Raw genomic sequence first — 26,294 nt, 5'->3', positions numbered from 1 at the left:
CTACCCCCCGCCCGGGGGAACGCCGCCAGATCTCCGACCGGCCCTCCGACCAGCCAGCCGCGGCCCCACCCGGCCGCCAAGCCGCTCGACCAGCCGTAACAACAGCGACGACCGTGCCACGGGGAACCATGGGGAGACCGACACCGCCAGCAAGACAGCCCTGGCCGAACGTCGCCGAAGCCCGAAGACCCACGGCCCAAACCCCCACCACCCCACCAGTGTGCGCCGCCACTACGCCAACCCGGGCCTCCCCCACAACGGCCCGACCCCCTAACCGACCAGGCCCCTGCCCACCCCCGACCACCTCAACGGCCCGAACCTCGAGCGCCTCCCCCCTCGACGACCTGCTCTGGATCCCGCTACCGACCGGTGAAAGGGTGGCCGTGCCCCGATCTGCCATCGTCCGGAACCGGAAGTTCCGAGCCCGCGCCAGCGGATCCCTGTGGGTCCTGCGATTCGACCCACTGGGCAATCTCCGGTCGTGCCAGCGTCGCTAACCGTTGTATAAGTGCAATAAATAAGTAAGCGAAAATGTCTCCGTATATTTCCTTCCTAACACGGGGGGGTGATGTGACGATACGCGTATTCGTCACTAGCGCTACGGCCCTGACGAACATCTAACACGTGCCCAGCGTCACGGCACACGTGTTCTTGTGCCCGGGCGGTGGGGCAGCCCCCACCGCTCTCACTCGGGGTATAAATAGGGGACTCGAGCCGACTCGAGTCACCAGTCCTGTCCAGCTCCTGCTCCCGACACGACCACTTTCCGAGACCGCTTAACCAGGTTGGGTGCCCCCAACCTCGTCCTCCGTGCAGAAAACGGGTGCCACCGTTCTCACCTGGGTGCCCCCAGAGTACGGGCCTCCCAGCCGGGTGCCCCCGGTTGGTTTACCTGCCCTCTCCTGCCGCTGGGTCGGGCGCCCCCGACCCTTTCCGCCGTACGGAAGACGGGTGCCCCCGTCTTCAAGCCGGGTGCCCCCGGTGTACGGGCCGCTCGCTCGGGTGCCCCCGAGTGAGCTCCTGACCACCTGACCGTCCGCATAAGGCAACCGTGCCTCCGCGAATCCGTCCGCGTAGTCATAAGTCTAGCGATAAGTACTCAAGGCAACCGCGCCTCCGTCTCTTGTCCGCGAATTCACCCCGCACACGTACACAGCGGCTCAGCGGAGCCACACACACACCCAAGCACTTACACTCACGCCCTCCATCATTTTGTATTGCAAAGTAGAGAGTAAGGAATAAAGGAATATTGTGAAACCAACCAGTGTCTCCACGTTTTCTCCTCCTGGCCCGGCGAGCTAACTCCGAGCGGGAAACGCGACCGTCACAACTTATACTGCATCAGTGTGCACTAGTTTAGCAGTGCAGGAATAGAAACAGATCTTATTGAAAGTTGTAGATTTCAGCATAGCCTGATGTAAAAATGTCGAACATGTCGCATATTTAGTATGTTTATCCAGTGAGAAGGTTGATGTCGAATCGACGTCAATTCAACGTCGATTCACCGGAAACTCATCGACATCGAAATTAACATAAAAAATCAGCTGATTTCAATCAAATTGTTTTGGCATCAAGAGTTGCTTCTTTCTACTAGGTGCGCAACTAAGTTTCCGGGTTTCACACATAGATGGCACCAATAACACATGTACTCGACTTACATGTCTGAAGTTGTCTGAAGTTATAGCTTGGACATCTGTTAACAATAACCAGTCGTTATATAAACACATATCGCAACGCAAAAATATTTTTTCTAACAACGGAGATGTCGAGTTTTGTGCCAAATAAACAGCATTTGCGGGAAACTTTGCTTTTCTGCTTTAACTTGAAAAAAATGCAGCTGAAGCACGTCGTTTGCTTGAGGAGGCCTACGGCGAACATGCACCATCGAAAACTACCTGTGAAGATTGGTTTAAACGCTTCAGAAGTGGCGATTTTGACACTGAGGACAAGGAGCGCTTTGGTGGGACCAGAAAGGAATCGTGTACTATGAGCTGCTGAAACCGGGCGAAACTGTCAATGGGCATCGCTACCGACAACAACTGATTAATTTAAACCATACATTGCTCGAAAAACGGCCAGAATGGGACACGAAACACGAACGAGTGATATTGCAGCACGACAACGCTCCGTGCCATCGCAGTTCCATCGTCCAGGACACCATCAAAACGCTGAAATGGGATCTGCTACCGCACCCGCCGTATTCGCCAGACCTGGCGCCTTCCGATTATCACTTGTTCCGGTCGATGGCGCATGGCTGGGCTACACTTGACCAATTTCGAAGAAGTGCAAAATTGGTTGGATGAATGGTTTCGGTCCAAAGACGCGTCGTTTTATTGTCGCGGTATTCATGTATTGCCAGAGAGATGGCGAAAATGTATAACTAGCGAGGGACGATACTTTGAATAAACCATTTTTTGTATTTCTCTTGAAATTTTCCATTTTTTATTGATCAAAAAAACCCGGAAACTTAGTTGCGCACCTAGTAAGTTACCTGTGTTCAAAACTCTAAAAATTTTGTCTAAAATTAAGAGACTAATGGCCGGTATTCATAGTCGGATCTTATTTCAAGACCGTCTTAAGTTATGTCTTAAGACGCCAAAGCCCCTTGCACAATGCCAGGCAACAGGCAATAGGAACAGGGAATAGAAATCAGAAATCATGTATAAATACATGTATAAATACAGAATAAACAGTGACACAGGCAATAGACACAGAGTTTCCGTCACGTTGAAAATTCTGTGCCTATTGCCTGTTGCCAACCAATCATAGTATTCGAATTTTTTAGGTTGTAATTAACGATTTTTTTGTTATTTTATGTTCCTATTGCCTGTTGCCTGGCATTGTGCAAGAGGCTTAATACGGCTATGCGATTGGTTCATGACATTTTAAGATTCAACTTAAGACGGACTTGAATATAAGAACCGACTATGAATATCGGCCTGTCACCATATGAGAGTATGCATAGTCATCGGTTCGATATCGATCGACATCGAATCGATGACTATCTGCATACTCAGGTAGCAAGACTCGTCATTTTGACGTCAAATGACGTCAAAAGACGTCAAAATGACGAGTGCTTGCTACCTGGGTACTATATGGTGATAGTCTCTTAATTTTAGACAAAATTTTTAGAGTTTTGAACACAAGTAACTTAGAAAGAAGCAACTTAATGCCAAAACAATTTGATTGAAATCGGCTGATTTTCAATGTCAAATTCGATGTCGATAAGTCATCGATTCGATATCGAATAGATGACCGACATCAATTTTGTAAGAAATATATATATATAGGGGAGACCGGGGCCTAACCGTCGCCGGGGTTGAAGCGTCAAGTCAAATATCTCGGAACCTGTATATTGTGCGAACTCGCTATTAACATTGTAAACGCTGCTTATGGTACCCATGTGACCAACGGAGTTTCGGCAGGTTATCTGCCGTGTTATGATTTTTACGAGGGCAAACGTGTTTTCGGAAGGTGAAAGTGAAATTTTCTGCGCGTGGAAATTTTGTAATATCTGCAATAATATTTGCTCTCCAAATCTCAAAGTACGTGATTATAAAGAGTAATGCATGCTGAACACGAATCCAGTGTAGTTTTTTCATTATCGTTGATGTCTAATATTTTGTGGGCGATCAAACCTGAAACTTGTGCTTGGGGCCTATCCGTCAGTAAGCACCCGGGATTTATCCGTCAGTCTCGTCACTGTGGCGCGCCGGGCGCACGACTTCGGCTCACGGCGATTTCAGGTTAGGTTTCCCTCGAGCGTGATTCTGTCTTCCCTTGCACGTGCGTCAGTTTGTATAGGAGGGAAATAGTACGCACGTATCTTCGCAAAACGGGTGTTTTGACCGACCGAAAAGATGGCGGACCGTTGTTTTTGAGATCGCTCGCGCTCACGGCACGTCGGCGAGGTACGGCGAGGCACGGCACGGCTCTGAGATCCCGCGATTTCCGCGCGAGAGTTGACATGCCGCGCGCGCGGTAGATCGTCGTTGTTGGTCGTTGTGTCAGTGACAGTCGCGCGTGCGACCGCATCGTCCAGCGTTCGCCGCATCGTCTCGGCGTCATTGTCGCCGGCGTTGTAGTGGTGGTGGTGTCGGTGGTGGTCATCGTCGTCGTCGTCGTCGTCGTCGTCGTCGTCGTCGTCGTCGTCGTCGGCGCGTCGAGGAATCGGCGCGAGGACGCCGTCGAGTCGGTAAAATGGTCGCGCTCCACCGCGAGCTTTTCTAACCCCCCTGTCGCTATTTATCGCTCCCCCGCGAGAAACGCGGCTTGGTTAGGTTGCTCGAGGGTCCGCGCTGATCCTATGGCACCGGAACGCCGTCACGCGTGTTCCCCGTGGTTGCCCTCGTTGACAATATGACGTGCCGTTGGGGAGTTTACGATTTGGTTAACCTCTGTATTCACGTGCCTAAATTGTTTTATGGAATAAGTAAAACAATTATTTTTTAATAAATTTTTATATTTTTCTCTTAAAAAACAATTATTAAAATGTATCCTATCATTTTTCAGGATTAGATGTATGTATATGTGTTGAAAATGCAGTGTGACGGATAAACCCTGGGGGGGTGACGGTTAAACCCCGGCATTTTTGAGATTTCAATTTTTGCACCGTTGTCGTTTTTGCTCTATACCGGTTAAACAAAGCGACGTAGATAAAAATTTCCTTAATAAATTTTGTAGCTAAAGGTTCACTCTTTACAGTGGTATACCACATTTAACTTCAATTATTTATTTTCTTGTTAAAAATCGGCACCGAAAAAAAACTGACGGTTAGGCCCCGGTCTCCCCTATATACAGGGTGTCACTGAATGTTTGGTACTTTTCTTATATTTAGATAGAGCGAGCCAAACTGAGTCGAAAAGTCATGTACCATTTTGCAATTTTCGCGATAGTTGATGAGTTATTAATGATTAAAAATCGCCGTATTGGCCCGCCCACCGCCAAATCCAAGCGCGCGGTGAGATGCGGCCGCCCCGCGGTCGGCGCGCGGGCAGTTGTTTACTACAAGCGGCGATGATGACACGGCGCGACGCACGAGCGGTGCGTAACGCCGGGCCCCCGTCCTGAGCGATGATAGTTTCTCGCCTTTTTTAAACAGAAATAAAATTTTCTAACAACATAGAAAAATTTATTGTGCGTACGTATGTACATACGTGTGTACATGCATACACAGGGAAATATCAATTGTACTGCTTAAAAAAGCGATTACTCAATTTACTTTTTTTCTTTTAGTAAGTAACGGTTGTCTTTAAATGATGCTGAAACTAGCAGCCGAGCGCTAGCGGCCAAAGTAGAAACGCGTAAAAAAATAGAAAGACACATTGCTCCCACTTCCTACATGACTTAATTTGTTGCTGAAGATGTCTAGAATGCTGTAAATAAAAAATAAAAAAATAAAAAAAATGTCCGTGCATTTGGCAATGTATTAACGGGGCGCGCGGTTTCCAGCAGCAGTCAAACGTCGTGGCAATTTAAAATAAATTTTGTTTTATGTAAAATATTTCAGGTGGCGATCAACAAGTAATAGAAACGAGTGGCGATGCAGAGAAATATATTTTTATATTTTCTTCAGGTGTCGTGACTGCTGCTGGAGACCGCGCGCCCCGTTAATACATTGCCAAATGCACGGACATTTTTTTTATTTTTTTATTTTTTATTTACAGCATTCTACACATCTTCAGCAACAATTTAAGTCATGTAAGAAGTGGGAGCAATGTGTATTTCTATTTTTTAAGCATTTGAAATTGTTATAGAAAAGTGCGAAGCGTTCTATAATGACTTCAAACGCGTAAAAAAAATAGAAAGACACATTGCTCCCACTTCCTACATGACTTAAATTGTTGCTGAAGATGTCTAGAATGCTGTAAATAAAAAATAAAAAAATAAAAAAAATGTCCGTGCATTTGGCAATGTATTAACGAGGCGCGCGGTCTCCAGCAGCAGTCAAACGTCGTGGCAATTTAAAATGAATTTTGTTTTATGTAAAATATTTCAGATGGCGATCAACAAGTAATAGAAACGAGCGGCGATGCAGAGGAATATATTTTTATATTTTCTTCAGGTGTCGTGACTGCTGCTGGAGACCGCGCGCCCCGTTAATACATTGCCAAATGCACGGACATTTTTTTTATTTTTTTATTTTTTATTTACAGCATTCTACACATCTTCAGCAACAATTTAAGTCATGTAAGAAGTGGGAGCAATGTGTATTTCTATTTTTTAAGCATTTGAAATTGTTATAGAAAAGTGCGAAGCGTTCTATAATGACTTCAAACGCGTAAAAAAAATAGAAAGACACATTGCTCCCACTTCCTACATGACTTAAATTGTTGCTGAAGATGTCTAGAATGCTGTAAATAAAAAATAAAAAAATAAAAAAAATGTCCGTGCATTTGGCAATGTATTAACGAGGCGCGCGGTCTCCAGCAGCAGTCAAACGTCGTGGCAATTTAAAATGAATTTTGTTTTATGTAAAATATTTCAGATGGCGATCAACAAGTAATAGAAACGAGCGGCGATGCAGAGATATATATATTTATATTTTCTTCAGGTGTCGTGACTGCTGCTGGAGACCGCGCGCCCCGTTAATACATTGCCAAATGCACGGACATTTTTTTTATTTTTTTATTTTTTATTTACAGCATTCTACACATCTTCAGCAACAATTTAAGTCATGTAAGAAGTGGGAGCAATGTGTATTTCTATTTTTTAAGCATTTGAAATTGTTATAGAAAAGTGCGAAGCGTTCTATAATGACTTCAAACGCGTAAAAAAAATAGAAAGACACATTGCTCCCACTTTCTACATGACTTAAATTGTTGCTGAAGATGTCTAGAATGCTGTAAATAAAAAATAAAAAAATAAAAAAAATGTCCGTGCATTTGGCAATGTATTAACGAGGCGCGCGGTCTCCAGCAGCAGTCAAACGTCGTGGCAATTTAAAATGAATTTTGTTTTATGTAAAATATTTCAGATGGCGATCAACAAGTAATAGAAACGAGCGGCGATGCAGAGATATATATATTTATATTTTCTTCAGGTGTCGTGACTGCTGCTGGAGACCGCGCGCCTCGTTAATACATTGCCAAATGCACGGACATTTTTTTTATTTTTTTATTTTTTATTTACAGCATTCTACACATCTTCAGCAACAATTTAAGTCATGTAGGAAGTGGGAGCAATGTGTATTTCTATTTTTTAAGCGTTTGAAATCGTTATAGAGAAGTGCGAAGCGTTCTATAATGACTTCAAACGCGTAAAAAAAATAGAAAGACACATTGCTCCCACTTCCTACATGACTTAAATTGTTGCTGAAGATGTCTAGAATGCTGTAAATAAAAAATAAAAAAATAAAAAAAATGTCCGTGCATTTGGCAATGTATTAACGAGGCGCGCGGTCTCCAGCAGCAGTCAAACGTCGTGGCAATTTAAAATGAATTTTGTTTTATGTAAAATATTTCAGATGGCGATCAACAAGTAATAGAAACGAGCGGCGATGCAGAGATATATATATTTATATTTTCTTCAGGTGTCGTGACTGCTGCTGGAGACCGCGCGCCTCGTTAATACATTGCAAATGCACGGACATTTTTTTTATTTTTTTATTTTTTATTTACAGCATTCTACACATCTTCAGCAACAATTTAAGTCATGTAAGAAGTGGGAGCAATGTGTATTTCTATTTTTTAAGCATTTGAAATTGTTATAGAAAGTGCGAAGCGTTCTATAATGACTTCAAACGCGTAAAAAAAATAGAAAGACACATTGCTCCCACTTTCCTACATGACTTAAATTGTTGCTGAAGATGTCTAGAATGCTGTAAATAAAAAATAAAAAAATAAAAAAAATGTCCGTGCATTTGGCAATGTATTAACGAGGCGCGCGGTCTCCAGCAGCAGTCAAACGTCGTGGCAATTTAAAATGAATTTTGTTTTATGTAAAATATTTCAGATGGCGATCAACAAGTAATAGAAACGAGCGGCGATGCAGAGATATATATATTTATATTTTCTTCAGGTGTCGTGACTGCTGCTGGAGACCGCGCGCCTCGTTAATACATTGCCAAATGCACGGACATTTTTTTTATTTTTTTATTTTTTATTTACAGCATTCTACACATCTTCAGCAACAATTTAAGTCATGTAAGAAGTGGGAGCAATGTGTATTTCTATTTTTTAAGCATTTGAAATTGTTATAGAAAAGTGCGAAGCGTTCTATAATGACTTCAAACGCGTAAAAAAAATAGAAAGACACATTGCTCCCACTTTCTACATGACTTAAATTGTTGCTGAAGATGTCTAGAATGCTGTAAATAAAAAATAAAAAAATAAAAAAAATGTCCGTGCATTTGGCAATGTATTAACGAGGCGCGCGGTCTCCAGCAGCAGTCAAACGTCGTGGCAATTTAAAATGAATTTTGTTTTATGTAAAATATTTCAGATGGCGATCAACAAGTAATAGAAACGAGCGGCGATGCAGAGATATATATATTTATATTTTCTTCAGGTGTCGTGACTGCTGCTGGAGACCGCGCGCCTCGTTAATACATTGCCAAATGCACGGACATTTTTTTTATTTTTTATTTTTTATTTACAGCATTCTACACATCTTCAGCAACAATTTAAGTCATGTAAGAAGTGGGAGCAATGTGTATTTCTATTTTTTAAGCATTTGAAATTGTTATAGAAAAGTGCGAAGCGTTCTATAATGACTTCAAACGCGTAAAAAAAATAGAAAGACACATTGCTCCCACTTCCTACATGACTTAAATTGTTGCTGAAGATGTGTAGAATGCTGTAAATAAAAAATAAAAAAATAAAAAAAATGTCCGTGCATTTGGCAATGTATTAACGGGGCGCGCGGTCTCCAGCAGCAGTCACGACACCTGAAGAAAATATAAAAATATATTTCTCTGCATCGCCACTCGTTTCTATTACTTGTTGATCGCCACCTGAAATATTTTACATAAAACAAAATTTATTTTAAATTGCCACGACGTTTGACTGCTGCTGGAGACCGCGCGCTTCGTTAATACATTGCCAAATGCACGGACATTTTTTTTATTTTTTTATTTTTTATTTACAGCATTCTAGACATCTTCAGCAACAATTTAAGTTATGTAGGAAGTGGGAGCAATGTGTCTTTCTATTTTTTTTACGCGTTTGAAGTCATTATAGAACGCTTCGCACTTCTCTATAACAATTTCAAACGCTTAAAAAATAGAAATACACATTGCTCCCACTTCCTACATGACTTAAATTGTTGCTGAAGATGTGTAGAATGCTGTAAATAAAAAATAAAAAAATAAAAAAAATGTCCGTGCATTTGGCAATGTATTAACGAGGCGCGCGGTCTCCAGCAGCAGTCACGACACCTGAAGAAAATATAAAAATATATTTCTCTGCATCGCCACTCGTTTCTATTACTTGTTGATCGCCACCTGAAATATTTTACATAAAACAAAATTTATTTTAAATTGCCACGACGTTTGACTGCTGCTGGAGACCGCGCGCCCCGTTAATACATTGCCAAATGCACGGACATTTTTTTTATTTTTTTATTTTTTATTTACAGCATTCTAGACATCTTCAGCAACAAATTAAGTCATGTAGGAAGTGGGAGCAATGTGTCTTTCTATTTTTTTACGCGTTTCTACTTTGGCCGCTAGCGCTCGGCTGCTAGTTTCAGCATCATTGTCTTTAAGAAAGAATATTTTCTTGATAATAATCTTAAAATGTATTCATCACAAATTTTAGAAAAAGTCTTTATCATGTACTGGAAAGAAGAATTTATACTCCTTCAAAGAACATTATAAAATTTTATCAAAGAAAAGTCAAAATAATAAGCAAATTGAATTTTTGTTTTAATTTTATATTCTTAATTGAAGAATTAAACAATTTGAATTCAGAATATTATTTGTTTTAAGTAAAGAGAGTGATGAGTGTATTTTAAGATTTATATCAAAAAAATATTCTTTGTGAAGATAACCGTTAAAAGAAGGGAAATGGAATAATTGGTTTTCTTAGCACTAGAATGATATTTTTTGCGTGTGAATTGTGCATAAATAGCAATCGCGATATAAGATCGCGAGCCAAAAAAAAATTATTTTTTCTTTCTGTGGCAAGAAAATGATAGAGCGCTATCATTTCCACACACCACCTTGCGGCAGATAGCATGGCGCATTTTTTTAAGTGGTACCCCCCCAGTAGGTCTAATCCACTTTGCATTAAAATATTCTCATATTTTAATGCAAGAACTGTTTGAAGTGCCTTTTTCCAAATGATTAGACCACTTTGACCCATCCATCTTTCTGGATATCGCGCGTCTAAAACATTTCGCGCCTTTCGCGAAAAATCCGCAGGAGCCCCATCGTATTGGAAAATGCGCATTTTTCGCGACAGGCGCGAAATGTTTTAGACGCGCGATATCTGGACAGATGGATGGGTCGAGGTGGCACAATCATTTGGCCGGCGCCGTCGCCGGATATTAACGTGCTCGACTATTTCGTTTGGGGTTACATCAAAGATTTAGTCGAGTACACCGGCGTGGTGGTACAGAAACTGAGGTACGAGAAGAAATTCTCGCAGCTTTTGATACCATCACGCCGGAAATGGCGCACCGCGCGACGCGCAATATTAATCAAAGAGCCGAACTCTGTATACGAGAACGAGGCAGGCACTTCGAACAGTTCTTTCATTAAAATATGAGAATATTTTAATACAAAGTGGATTAGACCTACTAAGGATACCACTTAAAAAAATGCGCCATGTTATCTGCCGCAAGGTGGTGTGTGGAAATAATAGCGCTCTATCATTTTCTTGCCACAAAAAGAAAAAATAATTATTTTTTGGCTCGCGATCTTATATCGCGATTGCTATTTATGTACGCAAAATTCACACGCAAAAAATATTATTCTAGTGCCAAGAAAACCAATTACTCAGTTTTCTCTTCTTTTAAGTAACGATGATCTTTACAAAAAATGTTTTCTTGATAATACTACTTAAAATAAATAATATTCTAAATTCTAATTATTCAGTTCTTCAGTTAAAATATAAAATTAAAACAAAAATTTGATTTGCTAATTATTTTGATAGGAGAAGTCAAGGCTACGAGGGTCAGACGCAGATCACAGTGCGTAATATCAGAAATAACTGATTTATTCGTCGTTTTGATACATTACATCGATCCGTACGTTTTGGCTCAGCTTTGAGCCATCTTCAGCGGTAGTTACAGAAGTTAAGTTACACGTTCTCCGTACCGTATGGTGAGTTTACTGATTCAAAGTATCAGAAACATAGACCAATTGATCCATATCTGTAAATTCGTTCAATTAATGTTGAGATATTAAAAAGATACCTTAGGAAACTCACCATTCGGTCTGAAAAACGTGGAATACAGAGCCATGTACATAATGAATACTCTCTGCGAGAAGACTTGACGATCTTGTCGACACGACACACAATGATATGAAAGGTCTTGCAAGAAGAGGCATGTCGTAGGTCAACACACCGGCGAGGATTATAACAAAGCACGATTTGACACTGTCACAATATTGCATGTATACCAATAGTAAAACCCCGATTTGCCAACGACCAAAGTTCATGAGCATGGATTACAATTTGTTCAAAACCGTGACATATGCATAATGCAAAAAATCCGTGTCATTTTGAGACGGTGTCAAATCGTGCTTTGTTATAATCCTCGCCGGTGTGTTGACCTACGACATGCCTCTTCTTGCAAGACCTTTCATATCATTGTGTGTCGTGTCGACAAGATCGTCAAGTCTTCTCGCAGAGAGTATTCATTATGTACATGGCTCTGTATTCCACGTTTTTCAGACCGAATGGTGAGTTTCCTAAGGAATCTTTTTAATATCTCAACATTAATTGAACAAATTTACAGATATGGATCAATTGGTCTATGTTTCTGATACTTTGAATCGGTAAACTCACCATACGGTACGGAGAACGTGTATCTTAATTTCTGTAACTGCCGCTGAAGATGGCTCAAAACTGAGCCGAAACGTACGGATCGATGTAATGTATCAAAACGACGAATAAATCAGTTATTTCTGATATTACGCACTGTGATCTGCTTCTGACCCTCATAGCCTTGACTTCTCCTATTTTAATCTCGAGGGTCCTCATATTACTTTATTTATTATTTTGACTTTTCTTTCATAAAATTTTATTATGTTCTTTGAAGGAGTATAAATTCTTCTTTCGAGTACATGATAAAGACTCTTTCTAAAATTTGTACATTTTAAGACTATTATCAAGAAAATATTCTTTCTTAAAGACAACCGTTACTTACTAAAAGAAAAAAAGTAAATTGAGTAATCGCTTTTTTAAGCAGTACAATTGATATTTCCCTGTGTATGCATGTACACACGTATGTACATACGTACGCACAAAAAATTTTTCTATGTTGTTAGAAAATTTTATTTCTATTTAAAAAAGGCGAGAAACTATCATCGCTCAGGACGGGGGCCCGGCGTTACGCGCCACTCGTGCGTAATCATCGCCGCTTGTAGAAAACAACTGCCCGCGCGCCGACCGCGGGGCGGCCGCATCTCGCCGCGCGCTTGGATTTGGCGGTGGGCCGGGCCAATACGGCGATTTTTAATCATTAATAACTCATCAACTATCGCGAAAATTGCAAAATGGTACATGACTTTTCGACTCAGTTTGGCTCGCTCTATCTGAATATGAGAAAAGTACCAAACATTCAGTGACACCCTGTATATGGGACGTTCCATGTCAACCGGGACAGGACCGTCTCCAAAATTCTATTGAACCGATTAAAATGGTTAAAGGCTTAAAATCTTTGTTTTTGTGTGCTTTATCAAGTACAGTGTGGTACTTTTTAAAATTCAATATGGCGGTCAAAATATGGCGCTTCATATGAGTTAAAAACACAAATCATATGATTAAATTGTTGTTTCTAATGGAAAAAAGAGGATACATAGCTTGTGAGTAGATAACACTAAGATTTGGATGTGTCTAAAAAAAATGGCGGATCCAATATGGCGGACAAAAAAACCAAACTTTTACCAAAATTTATGAAACTCAGTATTTGGGGGGTTTTTGAGGTCGCTGATTACGAATCCGTTCATGATTTTTTAAAATTCAAAATGGCGGATCAAATACGGTAAATAAAAAACAAAATTGTTGACGAAATATGTGAAACTTAGTATTTGGAAAGCTCTCTGCGTTAACAGGGTTGAGACTGTCTTCAAAAGTAGGTTATGAAGCCCGCATTACTTTTTTTTAATTTTTTTTAAATTTTTTATTAATTTTTTTTATTTTTTTGAATTCTTTTTGATTTTTAAATTTATTTAATATTGTATAGTAGACATAATTTGCGTTACATCAGAGTAGCGTTTTACTTGTAATCTTTTTGTGTCAGTCGGAATGAAAGAGTGTCCATGTTGAATTTTGGTAACACTAGGAGCTAGAGAGAATCTTTTTGCAAGTTTTTTGTGCGTCCTACTGTGCATTTCTTTGCTGTACTCAAAAAATGTTATGATTGCAAATTTATTTTTTGCCCAATTAAAAAGGTCATGCGATGTCAAGATTGCCTCGGATGAGCAAGCTCAATCATCCGAGGCAATCTTGACATCGCATGACCTTTTTAATTGGGCAAAAAATAAATTTGCAATCATAACATTTTTTGAGTACAGCAAAGAAATGCACAGTAGGACGCAAAAAAAACTTGCAAAAAGATTCTCTCTAGCTCCTAGTGTTACCAAAATCCAACATGGACACTCTTTCATTCCGACTGACACAAAAAGATTACAAGTGAAACGCTACTCTGATGCAACGCAAATTATGTCTACTATACAATATTAAATAACCAGAGATATATATTTTTTGACCAAACTGACTTTATTATCGAAGATTCTTAACTCAACGTTTCGACACTGGTTTTGTGTCCTTTTCAAGAGATTTCTAAAAAGTATACATAACGAAGTCATTACAAGCACGCTGTTACAGAAACAATTTCACACAAGGAACAATTAAAAAGGAAATATCTACCTATCTAATCCTGTTCACAATTATTTCTGCCATATGTAAAGTTCTTGCAGTTGTAGCAACTTTGTCAAATTCTTAAGAGTCGCAATACAGTGTCCCGTAATCATAATGCAAACGGAACCGACAGGAGACACGTCGTTCCGAAACGAAAGACGGCGATCGACTAATCATCGAAATACAAATAAGTGACTAGGTCAACGGAATAAAAACATACACATAGAGAGAAATGATTAGGTAGTTCTTATAATTCTGTCGTATAGCGGATTGAGATTTTCAGTGTCTTTCTTTAAATTAATCGCGTTCATTTGTTCTTTTTTTATGTAAAACATCTCCGCAATCTCTCTCTTCCTCACATTTCTCTCCCTATGCATAATCTCCGTATCGGACCATTTGAAATTATGTCCGTGTGTAAGTCGGTGCTTACTAACTACGGAGTGCTTATTCACATCTTTTTTAATGTCGCCTAGATGTTCCTTAACACGAGTCTCCAAATGTCTTAGAGTCTGTCCAATGTAGGAGGCGTTACAGTCATTGCATTCAATTTTGTAGACGACACCTGTTTCCTTCATATTTACGAGTTTGTCTTTGCCACGTTTTATAATTGAATCCAATTTTTTGGGAATCGTGTAAAGGACATCCAAGCCACATCGATTTACAGTGCGGCGAATATTCTCACTCAAACCTTTAATGTAAAGAAGAGCAATGTATCTGCGGGCGTCGAAAGTATTGCTTACATTATTACAGTCGGTGATGTTTTTGCGATAATCCAATTCTTTTAATCTCTTATTAATTTGCTTATCAATCAGATCGTCAGGGAAGCAATTATTCTTAAGGATGTCTCTTACAATTTTAATATTGGAGCTATGGAATTGTTTATCAGAAAGTAAAATTGCGCGGTCAACTAGGCTTGTGATTGTATTGTTTTTATATTTCAGTGGATGGTTGGAAAAGTAATTAACATATCGGCCCGAGAACGTAGGTTTTCTGTGCCAATTAGTCAAGAGTCTGTTGCCGTTTCTGATAATGAGAGTATCTAGGAAAGAAATGGCCCCATTAATCTCCATTTCATGTGTAAATTTGAGGCGGGGGTGATAGTTATTAAAAACATCAAGGACATCCCCAATTTTATCCTTAGGAATTATCGCAATAACATCGTCGACATATCGTCGGAAAAACGACAGGCAAAAACCGAGCGTAGCAAGGCAATGAGTTTCTAAATCTTCCATCACCATATCAGCTAATATTGGTGATAGCGGAGATCCCATCGGGCTGCCAAAGATCTGTTCATATGTTTCTCCATTAAAACTGAAACTTGTAGATCCCAGTACCAACTCAATAGCATGCAAAAATTGCGGCAAATTAAGCTTTGTATTTCCCGTGATATCATGCCAACGTTCCTCTATTGCTCTGAGAACTAACTTTTTCGGGATGTTGATAAAAAGTGCGGTTACATCGAGGGAAACGAGCACTTCGTCAGTATTGATTTCTATGTCATTTATTTCTCTCACGAAAGACCAACTGTCCTTGATGTGAGACTTGGGTGGGCGAATAGAGTGATGCAAGATATCGTGGAGAAAAGACGCTATATTGTATAAAGGACTTCCCAAAGCCGAAACAATAATCCGTAGCGGAAAACCATTTTTATGGATCTTTGGCAGCCCGTAACAACGCGGGAGATTGCCGTTGGTGCAATTTAAGCGCCTGTAGTCGCTGTCCTCGATAATGCCGCCGTCCCGCCACGATCTAACTAGTTCGTTTAACCTCAATGAAATCTGTTTGATAGGGTCTTTCTTTAATTTCTTATAAGTTGACTCGTCCTTAAGTAAATCCGTCATTTTTGTCACATATTCTTCTCTGTCCATAATAACCGTGACCTGACCCTTGTCAGCTTTCGTGACAAAGACGTCTTGGTTTTCCCGTAAAAATTTTTTGCAATCCGCGTATCTATCTAATATCCAACGATCGACCAAATCAACGTGATTTTTATCCACCAAATATCTATATAACGAATCCGTCACCGAATCACGCACACAATTTACCGTGCTCTCCCGAAACCTGTAAGCATTAACTTCGAAATTCTTTATCGTTTCTAAAACAGAATTCTCGCGGTCTTTCTTATCGCGTTGGTTGATTGGTAACGCGAATTTATCTCCCAAACTCAGAAAATCCGAAACCAAATCCGGTATCTGCTTATTACTAATGTTGACTAACCATTTCGATTTGTCTATCCTCGAAAAGGGATCCGCCACTATGTTTTGTTCTTTTGTTATTCTATTGAATTTGTTGATAGATTTAACCTTTAGTGTATTGTTATATTTCCTGATCTTCTCATTGTTACATTCAAAAAACTCGTTAACCAACCTCTCCGGTAAATTTCTGAATAATTGCTTTTCGATATTAATAATTCTAGATCTTAAGTTTTTTAAAACATAATGGCAATACCCGATTTCCTGATTTAGTATAACGCCCTGGCTCCGTCTTCTGAGACTATCTATCTTATTTAATGCCCTATTACTCCGGAAGCGAAACTTAAACTTTATATTGTAAATGTGCGGCGGTAACACACCATATTTCCTACAACGGATTAAAAAGGTGAGCTGTTGGCTCAATCTGCAGGTCCTGTTCCTTGTGTTGATCCATGACTTCAGCAAATCTGTGTTGCCATGTCCATAATTCTTGGTGATGTTCTCAAAAAATCCATACTTCCTCCAAAACACCATTCTTGAGGTCAGTGGTGTGTAATAAATTAACAAATTCTTTTCTTCGTCAGTGAAAAATTAACCAGAGATATATATTTTTTGACCAAACTGACTTTATTATCGAAGATTCTTAACTCAACGTTTCGACACTGGTTTTGTGTCCTTTTCAAGAGATTTCTAAAAAGTATACATAACGAAGTCATTACAAGCACGCTGTTACAGAAACAATTTCACACAAGGAACAATTAAAAAGGAAATATCTACCTATCTAATCCTGTTCACAATTATTTCTGTCTGCAGAAATACTTTACTTTCACTGACGAAGAAAAGAATTTGTTAAAATATTAAATAAATTTAAAAATCAAAAAAAATTCAAAAAAGTAAAAAAAATTAATAAAAAATTTAAAAAAAATTTAAAAAAAGTAATGCGGGTTACATAACCTACTTTTGAAGACAGTCTCAACCCTGTTAACGCAGAGAGCTTTCCAAATACTAAGTTTCACATATTTCGTCAACAATTTTGTTTTTTATTTACCCTATTTGATCCGCCATTTTGAATTTTAAAAAATCATGAACGGATTCGTAATCAGCGACCTCAAAAACCCCCAAATACTGAGTTTCATAAATTTTGGTAAAAGTTTGGTTTTTTGTCCGCCATATTGGATCCGCCATTTTTTTTTAGACACATCCAAATCTTAGTGCTATCTACTCACAAGCTATGTATCCTCTTTTTTCCATTAGAAACAACAATTTAATCATATGATTTGTGTTTTTAACTCATATGAAGCGCCATATTTTGACCGCCATATTGAATTTTAAAAAGTACCACACTGTACTTGATAAAGCACACAAAAACAAAGATTTTAAGCCCTTAACCATTTTAATCGGTTCAATAGAATTTTGGAGACGGTTCTGTCCCGGTTGACATGGAACGTCCCATATATATATATATATATATGGGGCATTCTCCGTGAAATCAGACACCCCCCCTGTCCAAAAATTGGAGTCACCTAAAAAATTCATTCGGGGCTTATTTTATAGCTACACATATGTAGTTTTATTTGAGCTGTGGCCTTTTGAAAAATCAACATGGCGGACCCCAATATGGTGGCCGAAGTCTGCGGATAACGAGGTACGACTGATGAAATCGTTACTTGGAAGTTATAAAACAGTGTGTTAATGGGTTTATTTAGTAGTTAGCATTGAATCCATGAAAAAAATGAATTTTTAGTTTGTCCAAAACCAATATGGCGGCCAAATTATCCGTGAAATGCTAAAAAATAACTATTTCGTTCTTTAAAAATTACAAACTGCGTTCAATTTTCATGAAAATTTATATCATGATACATTTTGAGATGTTGATCATAAATTAACAATTGGGACGTCGTATTTGAATATGACAAAACCCAATATGACGGATGTATATTCGAAAAATGCTAAAAAATAATGACGTCGATATTCAAATCATACAGACTCGTTCTAATTATTATTAATTTGAGTGTTACGGTATTTTTAATTGCTGCTCATCAACAAGAATGTTTAATTTCAATATGTCGAAACCAACATAGCGGCCAGTTTATAAGTAAAATGCTGAAAAATGATTATCTTGTGAAATAAAACTCACAAACTTTGTTAAATTTTGTGGACAATCTGTCTCTCCTGCCTTCACTGGCTGGACAGTCTGCCTCTCTTGCTTTCACTGGCCGGACAATCTGTCTCTCCTGCCTTCACTGGCTGGACAGTCTGCCTCTCTTGCCTTCACTGGCCGGACAATATGTCTCTCTTGCCTTCACTGGCCGGACAATCTGTCTCTCCTGCCTTCACTGGCTGGACAGTCTGTCTCTCTTGACTTCACTGGCTCGAAAGACTACCTGTCTTGCCTTCACTTACTTATTCAATGTCAAAATGAAGAAAAAGTTCATATTTTGTCGACCAGTGTAACCAGAAATGTACTTAAGTTAACCAAATGAGATGATTTTTTATCGGTTTATGGACTTATTCAGATACTAAGGCATATATGCCGTATCTCGTAAACTAGATCTGATAGACCACAAATCTGACAGTATACTTGGATTCTGCACCTCACAATTACCTAGGAACACTTAAGAAATCGCAAGCAACAAAATGTGTAATTGGAAAGAGTTTGTATGATTTGAATATCGACGTCATTATTTTTTAGCATTTTTCGAATATACAGCCGCCATATTGGGTTTCGTCATATTCAAATACGACGTCCCAATTGTTAATTTACGATCAACATCTCAAAATGTATCATGATATAAATTTTCATGGAAATTGAACGCAGTTTGTAATTTTTAAAGAACGAAATAGTTATTTTTTAGCATTTCACGGATAATTTGGCCGCCATATTGGTTTTGGACAAACTAAAAATTCATTTTTTTCATGGATTCAATGCTAACTACTAAATAAACCCATTAACACACTGTTTTATAACTTCCAAGTAACGATTTCATCAGTCGTACCTCGTTACCCGCAGACTTCGGCCACCATATTGGGGTCCACCATGTTGATTTTTCAAAAGGCCACAGCTCAAATAAAACTACATATGTGTAGCTATAAAATGAGCCCCGAATGAATTTTTTAGGTGACCCCAATTTTTGGACAGGGGGGGTGTCTGATTTCACGGAGAATGCCCCATATATATATAATGAGCCGACCCTATTAAGAGCTGACACCTTCCGTACGTCTGCTAACAATAAGTGTAACATATATAGACAATACGAAACGTCTTCATCAATCAATGTTGTAGCACAGTGCGGAAGGTGACTGACTCAAGAGCCAGGGGTTTCAGGTTCAAATCCAGCGGTGGTAAGCAAATTTTCTAAGTACAATATATAAATTTATTTAATTAAGCTTGCACGCAATCAAGATTTTCAGCAATAAAATAATGTTCAACGAGATAATTTAAGTAAATTTTATATTTTATTTTGTAGTATATCCAAAAAGTTGTAGTTATTCATAAAAATTTCTACGTAAATTTATGAAAAATTACAAACATGGCCCAAATCGCGTACTTTTGACGTAAAAATTACGTGAAAATAGCGTTAAAAGTTGTAATTATATTATAAGAAATTGTAGTTTTCGCATAATTTTTGCGTGAAAATTTGTAAAATTATTTCCACCAGGGTAGTCAGATTTCTACCTGGATAAGGGCGCATCCTATGTCGTGACATCTTAAATTCATCACCGACAAAGAAATAAGGCGTTGGCTGGTTAGAACCTGGAAGAATTGCAGAATTTGTGGGTAGATTTAAATCATCGTTGTCTGTTGCTTCTCCTAAAGATGATCTTGTGAAAATGTCACCGTCACTTTCACTCCCATAAGCTCCGATATCAACAATAGTAAATTTATATTTGTAATCACAAGCTGCTATTAAAACTGTGCTGAATGTTTTTTTGTAATTGAAACAAATTGAACCAGAATCTGGCGGAGCTTGAATTTGAATGTGCTTGCCATCGACAGCTCCTACGCAATTTGGCATATTCCATTTGTTATAAAAACCATGACTAATTTCCAGCCACTCTGCTTTACTTGGTGGCTTCAAGTAGACAGGAGACAACACTTTTATTAGCACAGAGCATGTCTCACTGACTATTTGACGCACTGTCGATTCGCCAACACGATACTGCAATGCGATAGAGAAAGCTGGATCTCCTATAGCTAAATACCTGAATGAATTGATAAAAATTATATAAATAATATATTATAAATTGCAATAAAACTATGCATAAAAAAGTAATGTAATATACCTGAGCGTTATTACTAAGCGTTGTTCTGGAAGCAGTAGTTTTCTGTTGCTAGTTTTTGTCAGATACATCGACACTTGTTTTAACAGCTTGTTAAACATTTTCTTTGACATTCTTAGGTATCGAAAAAATAATTTTGGGTCATTTTTAGCTCTTGAAATAATGTGCAAAAATCGCCCAACTCATTACGCTGAAGATTAATGGGATGAACCCACCATCTACGTGTTTTCCATCGTTTTTGTCTCTTTTTCTCCTTATTTCGTAAATGTATCATTAATCCCATTTGTAAAACAGACGTAGTTAATAATAATGCAATCTCTAATTTGTTGTTCATACTTTTAGAAATTTACGTATCAGAAAAATTTGATTTATTTTTATAGGTTATTTTCAAATGTCATACAATATTAACCATCAAACTATTCGCTGTTCCCTATTCTCTATTACTCCATTGTGCGTTCTTTGTTTCCTATTCCCTGTTCCCTGTTCTCTATTCTCTGTTCCCTATTCCCTGTTCCTTTCATTGTGCGCAGCCCCTTATCCGCCCGGCGCTCGTCTTGCCCGGAGATCGGCTACTCCCACCGAATCTATCGCTCCGAGGGGGTATAAAATACCGATTCCGCGACGGAAAAATCACTTCATCTCGAGCTAGCTACCTTCCCGATCCGCTGATCCTGAGAGAGGAAGCACTCCGACTCCTAGAGCGGCAGAGAAAACGAGGTGCAGTAATCTGGGTCTCGTCCAAGAAACTCCCGTCACGCCATCAATTCTCGTTCGTTTCGATCACGTGTTCGTTTCGATTTTGATTAGCGACTGCCCGCCCGATCTTCTTATTCGGCGGTATTTATAATGTCGGAATCGACACCCTGTTGCTAACTCGGGGCTCCCGAGTTAGCGTTGATTTCTCGTTGTCAGCGCTTTGCGCTGACCTTCGCATCAGCGCTTTCGGTCGTCCCGGAGTTGAACGCTCCTGGTTCCGGTGTCGGTTTGCATCGGATGATCGATCGTCCGATGCAATCGTCAGGTTTTTCGGCTGATTTCAGGAGTGACTTTAGTCGCTAGGGTCGGATTACACTAATGAACAATTATAACGTTGTGCGCTCACAACATATTGTACGGTTCGGATTTTCAACTTTCCACGCGAACTGAGATCCACTTCCATCCACCCCCGCCTACATGTGTATTGTTTATACACACATATCAGTAAATTACTTCCCTTAGCAATGACATAAACTGTAATATTTTTCAGTTACATTTGTTCATAACTTTTTAACAAACGAGCGACGGCTAAAACCTTCTAATGGATACTCACGAGGATGACCTTGACAACATATGTTAACGTCAAGGTCATTGGGGCTGGGTCCGTTATTGTGCACTTTTACCGAATTCTCGAATAGGACACTATTATTGACCTTTAACCCCCCGTATCTCGGAAACTGTTCATTTTTTTACCTCGGGCCCATTGGGACTTTTGATCAGAACGTCGTAAACTACATCATACTTCATTTTCAACAAATTCAACGGTTGGACACTTTTCCATAAGATGTGTGCGGGGTTCTTTAAATTTTTTTAAAAAGTTTTGCAGGAAAAACTTCAGGTTTTAACATAAAGAAGTAAAAAAAATATTTAGGTCTTTTTTGTGCATGTGACATTTCCACAAAGTAAGAAGAAAATTTTCCATTTCGTTGAGCTCGTCGTTTTCTGCATATTAAAATTACCAGAGTTGAAGAAAATGAAAAACAGCTATAACCTTTCAAAAGTAGAGATTTCAAGCTTTAAAACTTTTTTTTAAAATTTGGATTACCATTTTTTTTAAGTTACAGCTGTTTAAAATTTGTCTATTTTTTAGACAATTTTTTTGATCCCTCAATTATTTGAAGGAGTGTATATCTATTTTTGTAAGATTTACTAAATTTTATATACATACCTGGAAACGATTATATCGGATACGACATATCACCATCTTGAGAGTGACTTGAAGGACTGCACAAGAGAGACAAACTGACTTTGCTAAAATCACGGGATTATCACGATACTCGTAAACTGAACTTAGCAACGGAAACAACAGTAAGATACTACTCAAGTAACAGATGTACCACAAAACTTTGAATAAAGTAACGTCAAATTTCGTTGCGTTCGGTGATGGTGGCCAAGCACATGTTAACGCCACACTAATTTTCGTTAAAAATATAACTTTAACTGGCGTAATTTTTGATATCATTATAATAGTACAATTATCATATATGCTCATTGTTGAAAATACATTGAATGTCTATTCTGTAAAAAAATTTTCTTGTATCTTTTAATGTCATCAGTTTGTAAATAATTTTTGATGTAGCATTTTGTATATGTGTATTATAAAAGTGAAAGAAATAGAGTTTAACGAGAATCAATAATAAACTACAAGTAAATTCACACAAACATATTTTACTTTTTATTTAAGGTTTTATTATTTTCTTTATTGTTACAATACTAACAATTATATGTCAATTTTTAATTTTTTTATATATATAAAAATTTTACATTTTTATAAATTTAAAAAATGTTGCAAAATTTCCATTTGTTGGATATATATGATAAAAAAAATGAAATACACTTACACAGATGTTAATTTTGGTACGCGCTGTAACTTCAAGTGTGGAGCTTATGAAGACGAATTTATTAATAAATCAAGTATACGGTTGTATACCATATAATGATACCCCTATAATGATACCCTGGTTAGGTTGCATCTATGTGTGACAATAATAACAGGTTGTATACCTATCGAAGTAGTTAAAATAATGATAAGACGTAACTGACGTTATTGGACTACCGTCGAGCTCTACACTTAATTCATTCATTAAATATTATGCACGGCGTTAGCAAATAATCGATTGTGAGGAATACATATACAGAAGTGTAAAATGTTCCGTATATTATTCGACGTATAGTTGAAATAAATAGATTACTTTTAATCCTGCTGTAGTAGTAGTTCCGCTCTTAAAAAAGGTATGTAACAGATTTAATTGTGCCGCTTTTTTGTGATGTTGATTGGTTATCTCGATACGCATTGTGCGTTACTTCGTGCTATCAAGCAGTTGTCATTGCGAAGGTGTATAATTTGACTGCTCATTTGGATAGTTCATTAGATAGCTCTTGATTAAGAGCAAATATAAAAAGGTTCCTGTTGTATATAAAAAGGTTTCTACAAAAATTCCGTGAAAATACACGTAAGTTGTAATTTTTTTAATCTATATATATAAGTACCGTCGTCTGTATGTCTGTCTGTCTGTCTGACCGCGAACTACTCATTCGTTAGTGGACCGAATTTTTACCAAAAGTATATGAAATATACTCCGGGGAGTGCCATAAAGTGTATAGTTTTTTGTTACCGATTTTCTGGAAACCTGTTATTTTAATTTTTCCAATTTTTCGGGAAATAATTGACCGAATCTCAAAGAGTTGTATATGAAACAGGGGTAGAATTTTCCGGGGAATGCTATAAAGTGTATAATGTTTCGTTACCGATCTTTTTGGAAGCCGGTTACAAAATTTTTCCAATTTTTCGGGAATTAATTGACCGAATCTTAAAGAATTGTGTATGAAGTAGGGGTAGAATTTCCCGGGGAGTGCCATAAAGTGTATAATTTTTTGTTACCGATCTTTTTGGAAACCGGTATCAGAAATTTTTACAATTTTTCGGTTCAAAAATGTTATTAATTCTTCGAGGATGGGTTTAATTGCCACTGGAAACCAGTTCGGATCTATATATATAAGTACCGTCTTCTATCTGTCTGTCTGTCTGTCTGACCGCGAACTACTTATTTGTTAGTGGACCGAATTTTTACCAAAAGTGTATGAAATAGGGGTAGAATTTTCCGGGGAGTGCCATAATGTGTATAGTTTTTTGTTACCGCTTTTCTGGAAACCGGTTTTGCTTCCTCATAGAGGAAGCTTTGTTTTCATAAATTTTGTATATGAACCTTTGATTGCGTATAAAGTTGGATCTAATCAACAAAATTTAAATGAATTATATATGAAATAGGGGTAGAAAAAACCACAGAAAAGATTGGTTTTGAGTTTTTGATGCTAATATGTTCAGAGTGTTCTAAAACGTCGAAATATTGCATTAAAAAAATGTCCGTATGTGTGTGTGTGTGTGTGTGTGTGTGTGTGTGTGTGTGTGTGTGTGTGTGTGTGTGTGTGCGTGTGTGTGTGTGTGTGTGTATGTGTGTGTGTGTGTGTGTGTGTGTATGTGCGGATTTGATGTCCGTGGTTGTTCTAACTGCATTGATAATTAAATATCGGGCTGTTTTTTTTAATCGATAGAGTATCATGCAAGGAAGGTTGGTATTGAATTTGGCGATAACCGGTAAAGGTTCTTTTTAAAAAAAAATTTGAATTTTTTTAGAAATGCCCGTGGTTGCTCTAACTTTTGTAAATTTTGAAATATTGGGCTATTTCTAATTTTATTATATTCTTCAGTCTTTTCTACCCCTATTTCATATATAATTCTTTAAGATTTGGTCCGGGGAGCGCCATGATGTGTACAGTTTTTGGTTACCGATTTTTTGGAAACCAGTTTTTCTAATTTTTCCAATTTTTCGGGAAATAATTGATTGAATCTCAAAGAATTATATATGAAGTAGGGGTAGAATTTCCCGGGGAATGCTATAAAGTGTATAATTTTTCGTTACCGATTTTTTTGGAAACCGGTTCCGAATGACCGAATCTCAAAGAATTGTACATGAAGTAGGGGTAGAATTTCCCGGGGAGTGCTATAAAGTATATAATTTTTTGTTACCGATCTTTTTGGATTTTTCCGGAAATAATTGACCAAATCTCAAAAAATTGTATATGAAGTAGAGGTAGAATTTTCCGGGGAGTGCGGGGAGAGGAAAAAAGAAGAAGCAAATAATTTTCATCGCCGCGAATAAAAGCGTCCACCCGTTGAGTGATTCGGGGATGGTATAATTTAGGCAATCCGGGGACTGCCATAAAGTGTATAATTTTTCGTTACCGATTTTTTGGAAACCGGTTCCGAAATTTTTTCAATTTTTCAATAATTGACCGAATCTTAAAGAATCATATATGAAATAGGGGTAGAAAGAACTAAAGAATGTAATAGAATTAGAAAAATTGCTAATAGTAGAGGGGTTTCCAATTTCTGTAAAAAAAAAATGTACGTGATTGCTTCAATTTCCGCAAACTTTGAGATATCAAGCTGAATTTTTTTTATGGATAATTTTTATGGATAATTTTTTGTTACCGATTTTTTGGAAACCGGTTTGGAAATTATTCAAATTTCGAGAAATAATAAGTATTAATTGACCGATTTTCTTGAAAACAGTGTCAAAAGTCTTTTAATTTTTGAAGGATAAGTTTTATTTCTTATTAATGGATAATTTTTTATTAATGGATCAATTTTCTTGAAACCAGTGCCAAAATTTTTCTAATTTTTTGTTGATGATCTTGATGAAACTGGTATCAAAAGATTACTAATTTTATGGGGATGGCTACTATGAGGTTGAAAATTGGAGGTTTCATGGGGTTCTATTGGTGCTCCTAATTAATGGGTGAGTTTGGGAAGAGAGGAATAGATATTGAGCCCGCACTTCGCGCGGGCGAAAAATCTAGTAATATTATATATTAAAATACAACAATACAATACAGAAGTAAAAAAACTTGGCGCTGCTTTTTTACTCCTGTCGCATTCTTCCCTAAATTATGTTTATTGTTTTTTTATTTAATCAAAAATCTTAGTACTAATGTCTAAATTTTAATGTTTAAATTTCGAAGTCTAGCAGCGCCA

General features: G+C 38.1%; 1 protein-coding gene across 1 annotated transcript in view; it reads right to left on the bottom strand.

The window, feature by feature from the left end:
- Positions 1-22,721, bottom strand: part of LOC139783505 (uncharacterized) — a 39,340-nt gene extending 16,619 nt beyond the window's left edge. The window contains exon 1 of the mRNA XM_071722683.1: positions 22,428-22,721. Coding sequence (XP_071578784.1) covers positions 22,428-22,721 — 294 coding nt within the window. The remainder of the gene's footprint in view (positions 1-22,427) is intronic.
- Between the last annotated feature and the right edge of the window lie 3,573 nt (positions 22,722-26,294).

This window comes from Temnothorax nylanderi, unplaced genomic scaffold, assembly GCF_030848795.1.
Source record: "Temnothorax nylanderi isolate EJ_2023f unplaced genomic scaffold, tnyl_v1.0 TNYL_tig0507_pilon, whole genome shotgun sequence".
In the NCBI taxonomy this organism is placed as follows: domain Eukaryota; kingdom Metazoa; phylum Arthropoda; class Insecta; order Hymenoptera; family Formicidae; genus Temnothorax; species Temnothorax nylanderi.
Note: the sequence above shows the minus strand (reverse complement) of the source record. Positions and strands in the feature narration are given on the sequence as shown.